Source organism: Bufo bufo, chromosome 10, assembly GCF_905171765.1.
Source record: "Bufo bufo chromosome 10, aBufBuf1.1, whole genome shotgun sequence".
Lineage (NCBI taxonomy): Eukaryota > Metazoa > Chordata > Amphibia > Anura > Bufonidae > Bufo > Bufo bufo.
In genome coordinates this window covers 69,511,720-69,531,058 of record NC_053398.1, presented here as the reverse complement: position 1 = coordinate 69,531,058, position 19,339 = coordinate 69,511,720, and the positions used below count along the sequence as shown (strand labels likewise).

Sequence of the window (19,339 nt, the reverse complement as noted above, 5' to 3'; positions counted from 1 at the left end):
ATCCTATCCCTACGCTAGTAAGAGCAGAGTGACGTACAGCGCTACGTGACTCCAGCGTATATAGAGGCTGGGTCACATGCTGCACTGGCCAATCACAGCCATGCCATTAGTAGGCATGGCTGTGATGGCTTCTAAGGGCACACGAGTTAGGCTACTTTCACACTAGCGTCGGGGTTCCGCTTGTGAGCTCCGTTTGAAGAGTCTCACAAGCGGCCCCGAACGCATCCGTCCAGCTACCAATGCATTCTGAGTGGATGCGGATCCGCTCAGAATGCATCAGTCTGGCAGCGTTCAGCCTCCGCTCTGCTCAGCAAGCGGACACCTGAACGCTGCTTGCAGCGTTCGGGTGTCCGCTTGGCCGTGCGGAGGCAAACGGATCCATCCAGACTTACAATGTAAGTCAATGGGGACGGATCCGTTTGAATTTGACACTATATGGCTCAATTTTCAAACGGATCCATCCCCCATTGACTTTCAATGTAAAGTCTGGACGGATCCGTCTGAAGCTACTTTCACACTTAGAATTTTTTCTACAATATAATGCAGACGGATCCGTTCTGAACGGATCCCAAGTCTGCATTATATGAGCGGATCCGTCTGGGCAGACCCCAGACGGATCCGCTCTGAACGCAAGTGTGAAAGTAGCCTTAAACGCTAGTTGATTGGCTGCTTTGCAGCCTTTCAAAAAGCGCCATTAACTCGCCAAATACCGAACTCAAACTTTTACAGTTCAGGTTCGCTCAACCCTAGTGATGAGCGAGCACCAAAGTATTTGGGTGTTCGGCCCGAACACATTGCTATATTTGTGTGCTCAGCCAAGCACCCGAGTATAATGGAAGTCAATAGGAGACAACCAGGCACCCCCTGCTCGGAAGAGAAGAGGATGTCTGGTTCATAAAAAAAAGGTTAGAAATTGAAGGAAACCCCAGCAAAATGGTTTGGAAACAGCATTAAGATGATAGCTGGATGTGTCTTAGACTTTTATTATGTACAACATACAATAGACAACCACACAAAGGCTATATGCCAAAAGCCAGGTATGTGCAAGCCATCAATCTATCCATGAGACAGATGACAGGCTTAGTCAGCATACCTTAGAATGGCAGCCTTGTGCACTATGAGATATTCCAAACCAGCTCTTATCTGACTGAGAACCAGTAAACCTCAAAGTTATTTTGCATCTGTTGGATGGCTTGGGTGGACCTGCACACGTAGATCAATATCATTAGGGCGACAAAAAGTTTTCTGATTGTCCTAACATAATATTCATTAACCTTTCGATACAGTTTTGTCATGTAAAAAGTCATTTGCATAAACATGGACATATGGGAAAGACATGCGAATGAGCAGAATCTGCCTTGTTTTTCAGCTGTCATAAGACTATGAAAACCAATAGATGGCGCTATTGAGTTATGAACAGTGCCCTCTATTAGTTTCACAGTCTTATGACAAGTCTAATATTCTTGTCAGAAGACTATAAAACCAATAGAGGGCGCTGTTCATAACTCAATAGCTCCATCTATTGGTTTCATAGTCTTCTGACAAGAATATTAGAGTCTTATGACAAGCTTATTAGTGTAGCCTTTTGCATGGAAAATTCACGATAAAAATTTGCCATTAGAATATTCGCGATCTACAGTCGTGGCCAAAAGTTTTAAGAATGACACAAATATTAGTTTTCACAAAGTTTGCTGCTAAACTGCTTTTAGATCTTTGTTTCAGTTGTTTCTGTGATGTAGTGAAATATAATTACATGCACTTCATACGTTTCAAAGACTTTTATCGACATTTACATGCAAAGAGTCAGTATTTGCAGTATTGGCCCTTCTTTTTCAGGACCTCTGCAATTCGACTGGGCATGCTCTCAATCAACTTCTGGGCCAATTCCTGACTGATAGCAACCCATTCTTTCATAATCACTTCCTGGAGTTTGTCAGAATTAGTGGGTTTTTGTTTTTCCACCCGCCTCTTGAGGATTGACCACAAGTTCTCAATGGGATTAAGATCTGGGGAGTTCCCAGGCCATGGACCCAAAATGTCAACATTTTGGTCCCCGAGCCACTTAGCTATCACTTTTGCCTTATGGCACGGTGCTTCATCATGCTGGAAAATGCATTGTTCTTCACCAAACTGTTGTTGGATTGTTGGAAGAAGAAGTTGCTGTTGGAGGGTGTTTTGGTACCATTCTTTATTCATGGCTGTGTTTTTGGGCAAAATTGTGAGTGAGCCCACTCCCTTGGATGAGAAGCAACCCCACACATGAATGGTCTCAGGATGCTTTACTGTTGGCATGACACAGGACTGATGGTAGCGCTCACCTTTTCTTCTCCGGACAAGCTTTTTCCAGATGCCCCAAACAATCGGAAAGAGGCTTCATCGGAGAATATGACTTTGCCCCAATCCTCAGAAGTCCATTCACCAAACTTTCTGCAGAAGATCAATCTGTCCCTGATGGGTTTTTTGGAGAGAAGTGGCTTCTTTGCTGCCCTTCTTGACACCAGGCCATCTTCCAAAAGTCTTCGCCTCACTGTGCATGCAGATGCGCTCACACCTGCCTGCTGCCATTCCTGAGCAAGCTCTGCACTGGTGGCAATCCGATCCCGCAGCTGAATCCTCTTTAGGAGACGATCCTGGAGCTTGCTGGACTTTCTTGGACGCCCTGAAGCCTTCTTAACAAGAATTGAACCTCTTTCCTTGAAGTTCTTGATGATCCTATAAATTGTTGATTGAGGTGCAATCTTAGTAGCCACAATATCCTTGCCTGTGAAGCCATTTTTATGCAACGCAATGATGGCTGCACGCATTTCTTTGCAGGACACCATGGTTAACAATGGAAGAACAATGATTTCAAGCATCACCCTCCTTTTAACATGTCAAGTCTGCCATTTTAACCCAATCAGCCTGACATAATGATCTCCAGCCTTGTGCTCGTCAACATTCTCACCTGAGTTAACAATACGATTACTGAAATGATCTCAGCAGGTCCTTTAATGACAGCAATGAAATGCAGTGGAAAGTTTTTTTTGGGATTAAGCTAATTTCCATGGCAAAGAAGGACTATGCAATTCATCTGATCACTCTTCATAACATTCTGGAGTATATGCAAATTGCTATTATAAAAACTTAAGCAGCAACTTTTCCAATTTCCAATATTTATGTAATTCTCAAAACTTTTGGCCACGACTGTACACTAGGATGATATCTGACACTGGGAAAGCTGGGTAATAACTCAGCGATAAAATCTGACACTGGGAAAGCTGGATAATAACTCACGAGTTATTACCCAGCTTTTCCAGTGTCAGATATTATCACTGACTTACTACATAATTATTACATAATATTTGCTGAATTGCTATATATTCATTTTTTTGAATATTACGAATATTCTAAAAAACAAATATAGAGCAATATAGCGAATATGATCTCAGCAACAATGCCCTCTATTAGTTGCATAGTGTTATGACAAGACTATTCGCTGTTGTGAGTGAATAGTCTTGCCATAACACTATGTAACTAATAGAGGGCGTTGTTCATGAGAGATTCTGCTCATTTGCATGTCTTTCCCATTTGCCCATGTTTATGCAAATGACTTTTTACATGACAAAACTGTATAGAAAGGTTATTGAATATTATGTTAGGACAATCAGAAAACTTTTTGTCGCCCTAATGATATTGATATAGGTGTGCAGGTCCATTTAAACCATCCAACAGATGTAAAATAACTTTGAGCTTTACTGGCTCTCAGTCAGATGAGAGCTGGTTTGGAATATTTCATAGTGCACGAGGCTGCCATTGTAAGGTATGCTGGCTGTTATCTGTCTCATGTATAGATGGATGGCTTGTACATACCTGGCTTTTGGCATATAGCCTTTGTGTGGTTGTCTATTGTATGTCGTACATAAAAGGAGTCTAAGACGCATCCAGCTATTCTCTTAATGCTGTTGCAAAACCATTTTGGTGTGGTTTCCATCAATTTCTAACTTTTTTTTATGAACCAGATAACCTCTTCTCTTCCGACCAGGTGGTGCCTGGGGTTCTCCCATTGACTTCCATTCTATTAAATTGTATTCGAGCACCCGCATTATTCGTCCGAGCACTCGGATCTGCTGAGCATAGCGATGCTCGAGCCGAACAGCAGTTTGGCCGAGCATGCTCGCTCATCACTAGTCCCCACCTATCCCTTGGTTGAACTTGATAGACTTATGTCTTTTTTCAACTGTATTAACTATGTAACTATGTAAGATTTCAGCTGAGCAGTGTAGGTACAGGCAGGAGCCTACTCCACTCTACTAAATCCTGGCATTTAGCCAAGCTAAAGCCGAGCTAAATCCATGTGTGGATCTGTGACTTATACAGTACATCTGCAAATCCGCAGCACAAATACAGGGGCCAGCCTTATTATTAGGCCCTTTTCAGACGAGCGAGTATCTCGCTGCAAACTCGCAGCGAGGCACCCGGCCTGAACTCCCAGCACTGCCAGGGTCACATATGTAACCCTTACAGTTTTGGAATATATTATATGACACTGAAATAATGCTGTCAGTGTTATCCAAAACATTCCAGAACTGTAAGGGTTACATAGCATCATAAATCAATATAATGCTATGCGACCCCGGCAGTGCTGGAAGTTCAGGCGGGTTCCTCTCTGCGAGTCCGCAGCGAGACACTCACTCCTCTGAAAGGGGCCTTGAGGTGCCACAACTTCTTTGTTCTACAGATCAATAGGGGTCCCTACAGTTAAGTCTACATTAGTATAAATATTTAAGTATTTGATGCATATAAACTCGCCAAACCCTTACAACATACCTTATTTTTTGCCCCATAAGACACATTTCCCTCCCAAAAAAAAGTGGGGGTGAAATTCCCCTGCGTCTTATGGGGCAAATACTAATGAAGCACTTTCATTATGGAAGCGCTTCATTAGTACCGGAGGAACTGAAAGCGATGAAGGCTCTCACCGCTTCCTGGTCCTCGGCTGTCGGCTGTGAAGGCTGCGCACAGTGTGAGGGTGCGCTGTGACCTCACGCCAGTTCACAGCACAGCAGATAGAGGAGGAGGAAGATAGAGCGTGGGCGGTGAGGAGCGGCGGCGTCCGGAGCAGGAGAGGTAAGTGATTTTTTTATTTTATTCCATATGAGGCTGATGGGGCTGAAATATCACTTCTGGGGGCTGGTGACAAAAAAATTGGGGATACAATATCACTTCTGGGGGCTGGTGACAAAAAATGGGGGCTAAACTATCACTTCTGGGGTCTGGTGACAAGAAATGGGGCTGAAATATCACTGCTGGGGGCTGGTGAGAGGCACTGGGGGCTTATGAGAGGCACTGGGGGCTGATAAGAGCCACTGGGGGCTGAAGAGAGGCTGCTGGGGCAGATATGAGGCATTGAGCTCTTATCTGAGGTCTGATTGGTCATTCACATTGGGGTCTGAGCTGTGGTCTTATTGGGGTCTTATTAACATTGGGGGTCTGATTGGTGGTCTGACCTGAGATGTAATGACATTTTTTTTTTCTTATTGTTCACCTCTAAAACCTAGGTGCTTCTTATAGGGCACAAAATACAGGAATTTACTGGCTATTGCTATTAAAGGGATTCTGTCACCTCTTTTTACCCTATAGAGATGCGGACATGCACGGCTAGATCGCCGCTAGCATGTCCGCAATATACCTGTCCCATAGTGCTGTGTCCTTTTATTTGGTTTAAAAAATGATTTTATAGATATGTAAATGAGCCTGGTAAGGAGTCCAAGGGGCTGTACTAACCTTCTTGGAGCCCAGCCACGCCCCCCTGTGAAGGAGCCCAGCACCGCCTATGTCCTCCGAATCTCCTCCTTTCTCACAGTTAGATTGCTGTAATCTCGTGATGCGCAAGCTCGCGCATGTGCAGTTCCTTCCCTGAGGCTGATGCCAGCACAGGGAAGGAACACTATGCCGGCACTGCGCATGCCAGAGCTCGCGCATCGCGAGATTACGGCGATCTAACTGTGAGAAATGAGGAGATTCGGAGGACATAGGCGGTGCTGGGCTCCTTACCAGGCTCATTTACATATCTATAAAATAATTTTTTAAACACAATAAAAAGACACAGCGCTATGGGACAGGTATATTGCGGACATGCTAGCGGCGATCTAGCCGTGCATGTCCGCATCTCTATAGGCTAAAATGAGGTGACAGAATCCCTTTAAGCTTGTTCACAGGATCTCTTGCTGAAATTTCTAATCAAAGCAATTCCACTAATGGCAATATAGGAAATTGTTGCTTATTCAGAAACCAAATCTTTATGTAAACTGCCTGAAGGTATGTGTAAAAGCAAGAAGAGTAGTGTTAGGCGCAAATATTCCAATAGCGAATATTAATCGCGAATATTGGCACTTCGAGAATTCGGAAATATTTAGACTATTGTGATATATATTTGTAATTCTGAATATTCTATTTTTTTTTTTTTTTCATCAGTAACCTCCCTTCTTGCTTGTGGGCCAAAGAGAAGGCTGCATTGTCTTTGTCTAAGCTTAGCAACATCCCTAGCAACCAATAGGAAAGTTGCCTATCCCTTACCATATAAGAACCGCCTAAGCAGCCCTTGTATGCAGTATTTTGCAGATCTGAGAGAGACAGCAGTGCTATTGCTGTGCTCTCTGCTTTCCTGTGTCATTACATTAGATAGTTAGTTAGCTTATATATATAATACAGATAGTTAGTGGGAGATAGTCAGTGTAGGTTAGATAGTGATATAGTGTAGCTGATAGGTTCTGCTGTCCATACATACATGCTACATACATAGTGCTGTATGTATGTATGTATGTATGCTACATACATACATACATAGTGCTGTGATGTCACAAGTTCACAATACTTAATGCACCAATCACTAATATGTAGTCAGACCTGTTAAAATGTAAAGTTGCACGTATTGCGCCAAAATATTCGCATCATTAGTGCCGATTTCTCAATCGTGAATATATTGGAGCACTCCATCTGCATATAAAGCTATTGTAATGTTCTGCCATGCCAACCATTTTCTCCAGTCTCAGGAAACTTCTAGCAGCTTGAAAAATGTAGCTATAGTGACCTACGCCTGTATTTCACGCGCATTACGTGAATATTACATTGCCGATTTTTCACGATCAAGAAAATATCTTGAATTCGCAAATATATGACAAATATTCTACCAAATATTCGCGAAATATTGCAAATTCGAATATTGCCCCTGCCGCTCATCACTAAAGAAGAGCACTGCATTTTAAGCATTGGATTTCTTTTACACTAATAATTGCTAATATGTAGAATATTAGTGCAAAATAATTATGTCTGCAGTCAGTATTAATTTTATTCTATTACATATAATTTAAAGGGAACCTGTCACCTGGAAAAGACAATTTACACTAATCACAGTACCTTAAAGTATCTCTCATAGTGTGCCCAAAGATGTATTCATATCTTCTCTCTGCGTTGTGCTGTCTCATAAAATCGACTTATAAAACTGTGTTTGGCACCTTTTTGAAGTCGTGCTGAAGTCACGGGGGCAGCGGCCTCCTTGACTCAACCGTCGGATAAGACTGCCCCTATGCCGCTCCTCCGCATATTGATGGACATTTTTCCCTGTAGCCGTGACTGCGCTCTTCTCGCGCATGCACCGCGCGCGTCCTGCCGCAGAGCAATCCCGGCTACGGCTCCCTCCCTGGCATCTGCATGTTCACGGCGCCTGCAGTGCAAGCAGACAGTGATCGCGCTCTCGCCGCAGGGGAGAAGCGATGGGCGCGAGCGCGCTGTATAGGAACGGCGCAGGTGCAGTGAACAAGAAGATGCCAGGGAGGGAGGGAGGGAGCCGTAGCCGGGATCATGCTGTGGCAGGACACGCACGACGCATGGGAGAAGAGCGCGGTCACGGCTACAGGGGAAAATGTCCATCAATATGCGGAGGAGCGGCATAGGGGCGGGCTTATCTGACGGTTGAGTCAAGGAGGCCGCTGCCCCCGTGACTTCAGCACGACTTTAAAAAGATGCCAAACACAGTTTTATAAGTCTATTTTATGAGACAGCACAACGCAGAAAGAAGATATGAATACATCTTTGGGCACACTATGAGAGATACTTTAAGATACTGTGATTAGTGTAAATTTTCCAGGTGACAGGTTCCCTTTAAAGCAAGAATTATATATTTTTTATCTTGTAGTCTTCTGTGTGAATTGATTACACAATTTGCCTTTATCCTGTTGATCATCCTTTTGCATAATGACATTCCATGTTTGTGTATTTTTGCACTATGTATTACATTATAGATATGATTTCTGGTATTTATTTAAAACAGCACAGCCAAGCTAATCAGAAGCTATATGAAATGACTTCTCCTGTTCATTTATTCATCAGATGCTGTAGATAATCATAGATCTTTTAATGACAAACATGGATTTGCTGGGAAACGTGCGCTACAACAAGAAGAGGATGTAAAATCAGGTATTCTGCACTCTAATTATACAATTATGTAAGGTGGCATATAGTGCTAACTAAGAACTACCTTTATAGTGGCTGCCAACCTGCAATTATGATTTACTATGCTTTACTATTATTATGTGTAATAATGTGTTCTGTAGATGATAGATGATTTTATTTGCTTGGGTAAAAAAAATGTCCTGGAATAGGATCATGATGGCCACAGATGTATGTTGCAATGATTCCAGTAAGTTCACCTAACTCATAGTATTATTGTTTATAAGGAAGCATTCACACGACTGTGTTTTTCTTCCGCGTCCGTTCCGCAATTTTTGCGGACAATGCACGGACCTATTCATTTCTATTGGTCCGCAAAAATTGCGGAATGCCTTTCATTGTCATCCGTGTGCTGTCCGCTCCTTGTGTCCGTTCCTTTTATTTTAGAACATGTCCTATACTTGGACGCAAATTGCAGTCCGTGGCCCCATAGAAAGTCAATGGGTCCGTAAAAAACGGATAGCACACGGAGATGCATCCGCATGTCATCCGTTTTTTGCGGACCCCTGGACTGAAAACATTCTAGGAAACCCCATTTCAGTTTTTTGCGGACCGTGAAAAACGGATGACACACGTAAGCATCACGTCCGTATTATACGGACTTACGTTATGGAAACGGAAAGGTAACTGAAGACATACGGTACACATGGATCAGTGATTTGCGGACCGCAAAACCAATACGGTCGTGTGAATGCTCCCTTAGGCTGAAAAAAAGAAATCTGTCCATCCAGTTCAGCCTGTTATCCTGCAAGTTGGTTATGATGTAATATTTTTATGTATACATGATCAATTTTAAAACTATGAAAAAAAACATTGCATTTAAGAGTCAAAATGCTGTGTTGACTATTTGCAACATTTGCAAATAGTCACCTTGCTATTTGCAAGAGGACTTTAACTTTCATTGGTACCTTGTTAAGGTGCATATGATATTTTTTTTAAATGGGGGCTTATGGGAGTTGTGATGAACAGCAAAAAGCTATTTTGGCTTTTTATTTTTTTATTTTTTTAATGTTTTTCACCTTTGGGAATACATTATCTGCTTATTTAAGGTTACAGGTTGTTACAAATTTGAAGATTTTAATTATGGCAATTATATATAGCTTTTATTTTATTTTTGAAAATAAAGGACTTTTTACAGCAAAAGACAATTTAGGTTTTTTACGATGATGTGTGGGAACAATGTAATATTATGGTACAAGTCATTAACATTTTAAATACCTTATTTTTTTTTTTTTTTTGTCTTCAGTTTTCGAATACATAGCACCAAATTGCTGTGTATACTTAGAACTTAGATTTCCAGCAATCACAACTAGATGGAACTTTGAAGCTTACTGGATGTATTCATGCAGTGAACTCAAAAACATTCACATTAAGATTATGCATTAAGAGACATTATCGTCGAATTTCCCAAAAAGATTTGATTAGATCCAAATTTATTTGTGACGAATCGCGTTAAAAACAGTTATTTCCTGGCTGCTTACAGCCTGTATATTGGTCTACAACACTGTGCATTGCAGAAACATGCATAGGGAGTTCACTACTGTGGTAGTGAAACAGCACTGTGAGTCAGTATGACAGATGGCAGGCGTCACTGTTAGACTCATTTCACACTTAACTTATTTGTTCAGTTACGGGGCCAAAACTGACCAAATAACTTGTGGGAACTTAGCCTTAAAGGTCATTGTTAGTGCCAGGTATAAAGAACCGTGAGGCAATGTTGGGGAACGCCATTCTGCCTTTGCAGCTCAAGAAAGGTGTGCCTTGCAGTGTAAGATTGGCTGAAGTGCGTGCACAGTTTCCTGGCCATTTTCAGGATGTCTTGCAGATGGGTGGAAGACTTCATGAACCGCTTTACAACCAGATTAAAGATGCAGCACCGACATGATGTTCTTCCCTTTGTCGGTGACCATGGTTCCGATTTTTAGTTGGTAAGGAGACCGCCAGGATTCAATTTCTTAATAGAGGACAGTGAGCAGTTCCTCCCCTGTGTGACTACGTTCACCCAGGCAAACTAGGTGCAGAACAGCGTGAAACCGTTGTGCCCTACACATGTGATATGCTAGAAGAGCACTCCGAATTGTGCCTGCAGTGCAGGCTGAGGACAAGGTGGAGGATGAGGAGGCAGTGGAGGACATTGGCGCAGGACCTACAGCTTGAGAACCTGGAAGTGGCAGTGGCATCACCTCACCAAGTTGCTAGTGTAGCTGGGCAGGAACCACATTTACCTAGTGGGCCATAAAGGACATATATTGTCCTTGACCGTAGTTACAGCTCCACACATTGGCGCTGCCGTGAACTTAAGCAGGCACCGACAGGCTCAAGGACTCGCCTACCTTCTGTTCAACATATGTGTGCAGGGCTGGTACTGCCTTTTTGGAGAAGTAATGATGGCTTGGGGCTCTCCACCTTGGCTAGGCACAAGCCATCATTTCTTTGAAAGGTGCAGAGTCCACCACATGGAAAGGGAGGGACTGTAGTACCAGCAATTTGGTCAGGAGCAAGTTCAGCTTATGTGCCATACTGTTGTCTGTTTGCAGTCACCTCTGTGATCGATTGCTGACGAAATAAGTGACTAGGAGCAGGAGCATAAGGTCCAGTAATTGATGGGAAGAAAACACAGCTCCCTTCTGCTGAGGCGGTGAAGCCTTGACTGCAGGAAAAGGGGTGCGGGCCACTGGGTGATGCAGCGGTTGCTGTGTCAGGTTGTACCAGTATATAAGCGCCACGTTTTTCCCAGGCCACTTTATGGTGACGCTGTATGTGTTGATGCAGGGCCGTGGTGCCAACATTGGCACCCTGGCCATGCTTCACCTTCTTCCCACAGATTCTGAAAATGGCCATGCTGATGTCCTCCGGCGGCTTGATGCCAAGTATGGCATTTTCCCCCACCACTCCATGCTGACTGCCTGCTACCGCTGCCTCTGTGAACCCCTGCACCGCTACTTCTTTCTGGACAGGTTGGCTCCTGTGTAGCTGGCGGTCTAGCCTGGGCACATTTGGCTCCTGACCTTCCACTGCTGCCACCTTACTGACTCATGGCCACACTACCACCCTGCTGGCTCTGTCGCTGCCTCACGCGCAAGCTGCCACCCTCTTTTCCTGATAATGAAGCCCCTTCTTTTCCCAGCTCCCACGTGCGATCGACCAGTTCATGGTCCACTTCTGTCTGAACATCACTGATGTCACCCAGTCTCCGGGCCATGTGCCAGACCGCTTGCAACACCAGCTCCCACAGAACACTCATCTTCACTACTTGCCTGCTTACAGGAGGAAGCAGCGGATCTCTCCTCCAGATCTTGGCTGGGCAGTAGCTGCTGACTGTTCCCTAGAAGCTCATCCTCACTGATAAGTTGAGATGAGCCGAAGGCATACAATACTTCTTGAGCTGAGGGAACTGAAAATGACAGAGGCAGGCTGAGGACAGGTGGGGGCACAGAGCTTGTTTCTGGGCCATTTCAACAAAGCATCGTGTCAGCGGAACCCGCCGACTCCTGGCTGAGGGTGTCTGATGTCACTTGCAATGAAGTAGAATACAGAGTCAACCATTCAAGGACCGCTGGGTTGCTGGTCAAGACACAACCGCTAGATGACACTGGCAGCTCAGGCCTATCGCTACGACTGCTGCCTCCCCCCCCCCCCCTTCTTCTGCTGCTACTTCTGCCTGCTCCAGTTTAGAAGGCTGAAAAAAGACATACGTCCATCCAGTTCAGCCTGTTGACCCTTGAGTGTGAAGCCAATTTACGTCATTTTAGAGGTAAAAAAATCCTTCCCAACTCCAATCAGGTAGTCAGAATAACTCACTGGATCAACAACCCTTCTCCAGAAATCTATTAAATATAACCTGTATTATTATTATACTTCAGAAATACATCCAAGCCCCTCTTGAACTCTTTTAGTGAGATTAACATCACCATCTCTTTGGGCAGAGAGTTCCATACTGTCACTGCTCTTCCATATACTCCATAACCATTGGGATGTTGATGATGTGTTACACTGAAATACTGTATGCTTAGGACAGATAGAAGTTAAAGGGATTGTCGATAATTATAAATACATGACTACCTTCTTCCAAAAACAGTGCAACACCTCTCTACAGGATATGTGTGTGCACCCTTACACTACCTGATCGATACAACATCATACCTAATCGTATACACACACTGGATTTTTAAACCACGTTGTTAAAAAAAAAAATTGGATTGTTAGGTGATTTATGCCCTTTATGGATTAAAATCCAACTCTGCGTCAACTACATAATTTTCCATAGGAGTTTTGCCATGGATCCCCCTCCGGCATGCCACAGTCCAGGTGTTAGTCCCCTTGAAACAACTTTTCCATCACTACTGTGGCTAGAAAGAGTCCCTGTGGGTTTTAAAATTCGCCTGCCTATTGAAGTCTATGGCGGTTCGCCCGGTTCGCCCGTTCACGAACATTTGCAGAAATTCACGTTCGGCGTTCGTAAACTGAAAATTTTATGTTCGCGACATCACTATTGGTGTATAGGTGTTACAACCAGTGGTTCTATTATTATTGTATAAGCTGTGGACCTGGGGGATATGTGCATCCTAGCTGTGATAAAGCGATCTATATATTATAATTGACTGGCTTGTTTGCATATACGTCCCACGTCTTACAGGTGATTTATGGGGTAGAAACCGTTTTACTCGATCCTATATTAAATCTAGCTGTACCCTGAAGGTCCCCTCTATAGTCAGAGCAATGATGGGTAAGAAAACTGAAAAGGAGAGAGGGGGGGAACTGAGAAGATCTGGAGCGTATGGTTCCCCAAAACAGGATATGGGAAGAACTAGAGCTGAACGGGAAGGGAAAATGGATAAATTTCTCCAGACCACGAATACGTTCTCAAGTAGAGGCCAAATGAAATCTAATATTCAAAATAAACCCTTGGCCGGGGAAAGTGGGCAAATGCATGAATTGCCCCAACCAGACACTTTGAAAACACTGACACTCAGTGATATTATGCTAGCAGTAAAAAAATCCAATAGTGTCTTAGAAGTAATTACGACACAGATGAGTGAATTGAAATCAGAAGTCCAAATGGTTAGAGATGACGCCAGAAAGCTAGGCGAGAGAGTAAAACAGGCAGAAGAAAGAATTAGTTATGTAGAAGATCAAGTCTCTGAATTATCAAAAGAACTTAGAATTCTGAGAACGGTAAACACAGATTTAATTAAGAAGATCACTGACTTAGAAGACAGGGATATGAGAAGTAATATCCGGCTTATCGGTATACCAGAGAAAGAGGAGGGTACGAACTGTGTACAATATATCCAGAACTGGATTACTGAAGTGGTAGGAAGGGAAAACTTGTCCAGTCAATTCACAATTGAGAGAGCACATAGAATTCCAGGGAAAAATATACCAGGAAATCTACCCAGAAATATAATTGCAAAAATTTTCCCATTCAAGGATAAAGAAATGATTATGAGGAGAATAAGAGCATTAGAATCGGTTGAAATTAATGGCTCAAGGGTTTCTATATACCCAGATTACTCTGTAACAACGCAAAAAGAACGAGGAAAATTTATAGAAGTGAAAAAAAGACTACACCAGGCTGAGATTAAATACTCTCTTCTGTACCCAGCAAAACTTAGAGTGGTGCACAATGATAAAGTTAGTTTATTTTTTTCTCCACAAGAGGTACAGAAATGGTTGGAAACCATGGGCTTAGGATAACAATATAATACAAATGTACATAGTAATTTGTTGATGGTGGCTGGGGGAGAGAGGGAGGGAAGGAGGGGATGCGGAGTATACACCAGTTGGGTAGGATGTTCAAGACCCTTTTGGGTCGAGGGCATCGTGTGAGAGTTGGGGGGGAGGGATCTGGGAGAGGGGGGGTGGATAGGGGAGGACAAAGAGTATATATATATAATTTTTTATTTATTTATTATTTTTTTTTTTTTTAATTATTATTATTTTTTTTTTCTACCACTGGTCCTTGGATATATACTATGAGAAGTAAAAAATATGATCTATACTAAACTTTTATGTTAGAATGTGAGAGGCCTTGGGGAGAAATTAAAAAACTTTGCAGTATTTGATATTATTGGGAGATATCTTCTAGCGCTTGTTTGTCTGGTAGAGACTCATATGGTTAGAGACAGACTAAACTTGTTTAAAAGAAAATGGATTGCTCACCAATTCCACTCTGTGTTCAATGGGTATAGCAGGGGGGTTAGCATTATTATTCGCAAGGATATTATGTGCTCTATAATCTCGATGAACATTGATGTGGAGGGCCGGTATATATTTTTATATGGATACTTTGAAAATGTAAAATGTGTACTGGCTGGGGTATACATTCCCCCACCTTATAGACACGAGGTGCTCTTAAAACTATATAAGTTTCTGCTAGACAAAGGTGACTCTTTATTAATATTAATGGGTGATTTCAACTGCACAATGAATAACGACTTAGACAGAGTAACAAAAAGTGAAAACCCCAAAAAAACGGTAGTTACTCCGCTGAAAAAACTAATGCAAGAATTTGGGTGGGGGGACATATGGAGGATTCAGAATCCAGAAGCAAAACAGTACTCATGTTATAGTAAGAGCTATGATTCTTTGTCAAGAATAGACTTGATATTTGGTAATCAGCTAACATTACAAAAAAATATAAAGGTCTTGTATGAACCGAGATGTATCTCAGATCACTCTCCAGTATTGGTAAAGGTGGATTTGAAAGTCGAGAATCTGAAAGGGAAGTGTAAAAACTACATGATAAATCCCATATGGCTCAATTTAATAGGCAAAGAAGATCAAATATTAAAGGACTTGACTTTCTTTATCCAAATTAATAAGGATACAGCTGGAGTGAATGTGGTTTGGGACACTGCTAAGGCCTATATAAGAGGATTGATAAATAAAAAGATCATTGAGCTTAAAAAAGGATATAACAAAAAAGAGGAAGATCTAAGAACTAAGGTGATAAATAAGGAGGTACAGATGACCAGGGAAAAAACACAGGAAACCAAAGACGAGTGGATAAAAGCGGTTAATAATTATGATAGCTACATCAAGGAAAGGGTGCAGAATAGTGTTGAGCGAACTTCTGTTTTAAGTTCGGCGTCTAAAGTTCGGCTTCCCGTTAGAGGAGAATCCAGATATGGATTCCGAATTCCGTTGTGGTCCGTGGTAGCGGAATCAATAATGGCCGATTATTGATTCCGCTACCACGGACCACAACGGAATTCGGAATCCATATCGGGATTCTCCGCTAACCGGAAGCCGAACTTTAGACGCCGAACTTAAAACAGAAGTTCGCTCAACACTAGTGCAGAATAAATAATTATTTGTCAAAACTAGGAAGGAGGTAAACCGGGTAAAGTCCTATCCAAAATGATTAAGAAAATGGAGGCGGGTGATAATATCGCCGCAATTAGAGGAAAAGATGGCCTACTATATAATGATCAGGAAAAAATATGGGATATATTCAAGACCTTTTATAAAGAATTGTACTCAGTAAAAACCCAGTTACATGGAGAAGAGATGATAAAATATGTGCGAGATATAGGAACCCCAAAACTCAATGATGATCAACAGACAGCATTAGACCTCCCTATATCCATAAACGAGATATTAGTAGCAATAAATCAAGCACCACTTGGTAAAACATCAGGACCGGACGGTATTACAAATGAATTATATAAAAGAGATAAAGAATTCTGGGCAAATAGACTTATGGAAGTATTTGAATACTCAAAAGGTACAGGATGCCTCCCAGAGTCTATGGGAGACGCGACGATTATTTTAATCCCAAAAAAAGATAAGGACCGACTGGATCCCATATCGTACCACCCAATTTCACTTATGAATAGAGTTGAGCGAACACCTGTATGTTCGGGTTCGAGAAGTTCGGCCGAACTTCCCGGAAATGTTCGGGTTCGGGATCCGAACCCGACCCGAACTTCGTCCCGAACCCGAACCCCATTGAAGTCAATGGGGACCCGAACTGTTCGGCACTAAAAAGGCTGTAAAACAGCCCAGGAAAGAGCTAGGAGGGCTGCAAAAGGCAGCAACATGTAGGTAAATCCCCTGCAAACAAATGTGGATAGGGAAATGAATTAAAATAAAAATAAAATATATAAAAATAAACCAATATCAATTGGAGAGAGGTCCCATAGCAGAGAATCTGGCTTCACGTCAGCAGAGAATCAGTTTTCATGCCATAGCAGAGAATCTGGCTTCACGTCACCCACCACTGTAACAGTCCATTGTCATATATTTAGGCCCCGGCACCCAGGCAGAGGAGAGAGGTCCCGTAACAGAGAATCTGGCTTCATGTCAGCAGAGAATCAGTTTGCATGTCATAGCAGAGAATCAGGCTTTAAGTCACCCAACACTGGAACAGTCCATTGTCAGATATTTAGGCCCAGACACCCAGGCAGAGGAGAGAGGTCCCATAACAGAGATTCAGGCTTCATGTCAGCAGAGAATCAGTCTTCATGTCATAGCAGAGAATCAGGCTTCACGACACCCACCACTGGAACAGGCCACTGTCACATATTTAGGCCCAGGCACCCAGGCAGAGGAGAGAGGTCCCATAACAGAGATTCAGGCTTCATGTCAGCAGAGAATCAGTCTTCATGTCATAGCAGAGAATCAGGCTTCACGTCACCCACCACTGGAACAGGCCACTGTCACATATTTAGGCCCAGGCACCCAGACAGAGGAGAGAGGTCCCGTAACAGGGAATCTGGCTTCATGTCAGCACAGAATCAGTCTTCATGTCATAGCAGAGAATCAGGCTTCACGTCCCCCACCACTGGAACAGGCCACTGTCACATATTTAGGCCCAGGCAGAGGAGAGAGGTCCCATAACAGAGATTCAGGCTTCATGTCAGCAGAGAATCAGTCTTCATGTCATAGCAGAGAATCAGGCTTCACGTCACCCACCAATGGAACAGGCCACTGTCACATATTTAGGCCCAGGCACCCAGGCAGAGGAGAGAGGTCCCATAACAGAGATTCAGGCTTCATGTCAGCAGAGAATCAGAAAAGTCCAGCAATGAAGATACCAATATTATACCAAATCAGAGTATTTGTGTAGAAAACAAAAATTCCAGCAAGGGTACCCTGTTATATCATAAGGTGACTAAATTTAATAAGAAATATAGATATATACATAAACAAAAGAACTCTAAATAATTAATCCGAGGTGAGAGGCCAGGATACAGTCAGATGCACTGGGTAAGTGGTGGGGAAGAAAATCCCTAGCACTGATACCCTAAACTGGTCCTCTGCCCAGGGACGTCTCCTGGTGGTGGGGGACGCCCTGTCCACGTACCTAATCTCAAACTCGTGACTGTCCCTAGTAAAGTGAACAGTGAAGAGTGGTGCCCTAACGGATAACTAGCACACAATCAGAAAGTTTGAAAGGTGTCCACTGTATACTGCCCTCGTGACAGTTTGCCAGGAGGTACAGGGTCCACAAAGAGGATAAAAAATATACAAACAGACACACGCACAAATAAACACAATTATATAATAACAATAGATGACCTACAACCCCGACGCATTTCACCCACAGCAGTGGGATCATCAGGGGGTTATACGGGGTAGGTATAATAAGGACAAGAAGCCTGTGACAGTGGAGATAGCAGGCCCAGTCCAATGATACGTGCGTAAATAAATGCGTAGATAGATAGACACTTATAACGCGACAACAGACCCAGAATTGGTAAGTAGTTGCCAAATGGCAGATTACATACGGTCACTTCATGTCAGCAGAGAATCAGTCTTCATGTCATAGCAGAGAATCAGGCTTCACGTCACCCACCACTGGAACAGGCCACTGTCACATATTTAGGCCCGGGCACCCAGACAGAGGAGAGAGGTCCCGTAACAGAGAATCTGGCTACATGTCAGCACAGAATCAGTCTTCATGTCATAGCAGAGAATCAGGCTTCACGTCACCCACCACTGGAACAGGCCACTGTCACACATTTAAGCCCTGGCACCCAGACAGAGGAGAGAGGTCCCGTAACAGAGAATCTGGCTTCATGTCAGCACAGAATCAGTCTTCATGTCATAGCAGAGAATCAGGCTTCACGTCACCCACCACTGGAACAGGCCACTGTCACACATTTAGGCCCCGGCACCCAGACAGAGGAGAGGTTCATTCAACTTTGGGTTGCCCCGCAATATAATGGTAAAATGAAAATAAAAATAGGATTGAATGAGGAAGTGCCCTGGAGTACAATAATATATTGTTAAGGGGAGGTAGTTAATGTCTAATCTGCACAAGGGATGGACAGGTCCTGTGGGATCCATGCCTGGTTCATTTTTATGAACGTCAGCTTGTCCACATTGGCTGTAGACAGGCGGCTGCGTTTGTCTGTAATGACGCCCCCTGCCGTGCTGAATACACGTCCAGACAAAACGCTGGCCGCCGGGCAGGCCAGCACCTCCAAGGCATAAAAAGCTAGCCGAACCATCAGTCTGTACGTGGAGGGGTGTGCACAGGTACTGTTCCACCATGTTAGTGAAATGTTGCCTCCTGCTAACACGTTCCGTATCAGGTGGTGGTGCAGTTAGCTGTGGCGTGGTGACAAAACTTTTTCACATCTCTGCCATGCTAACCCTGCCCTCAGAGGAGCTGGCCGTGACACAGCTGCGTTGGCGACCTCTTGCTCCTCCTCTGCCTTCGCCTTGGGCTTCCACTGGTTCCCCTGTGACATTTGGGAATGCTCTCAGTGGCGCGTCTACCAACGTGCGCTTGTACTCGCGCATCTTCCTATCACGCTCCAGTGTAGGATGTAATGTGGGCACATTGTCTTTGTACCGGGGATCCAGCAGGATGGCAACCCAGTAGTCCGCACACGTTAAA

The 19,339-nt window shown here is 43.4% G+C and overlaps 1 protein-coding gene across 1 annotated transcript in view; it reads left to right on the top strand.

Annotated features, from left to right (window-relative positions):
* The window catches only part of GAL (galanin and GMAP prepropeptide), a 478,330-nt gene that overhangs the window by 351,191 nt on the left and 107,800 nt on the right, over positions 1–19,339 (top strand). Inside the window, exon 3 of the mRNA XM_040408922.1 lies at positions 8,368–8,454. Within this exon, the coding sequence (XP_040264856.1) occupies positions 8,368–8,454 (87 nt within the window). The remainder of the gene's footprint in view (positions 1–8,367; positions 8,455–19,339) is intronic.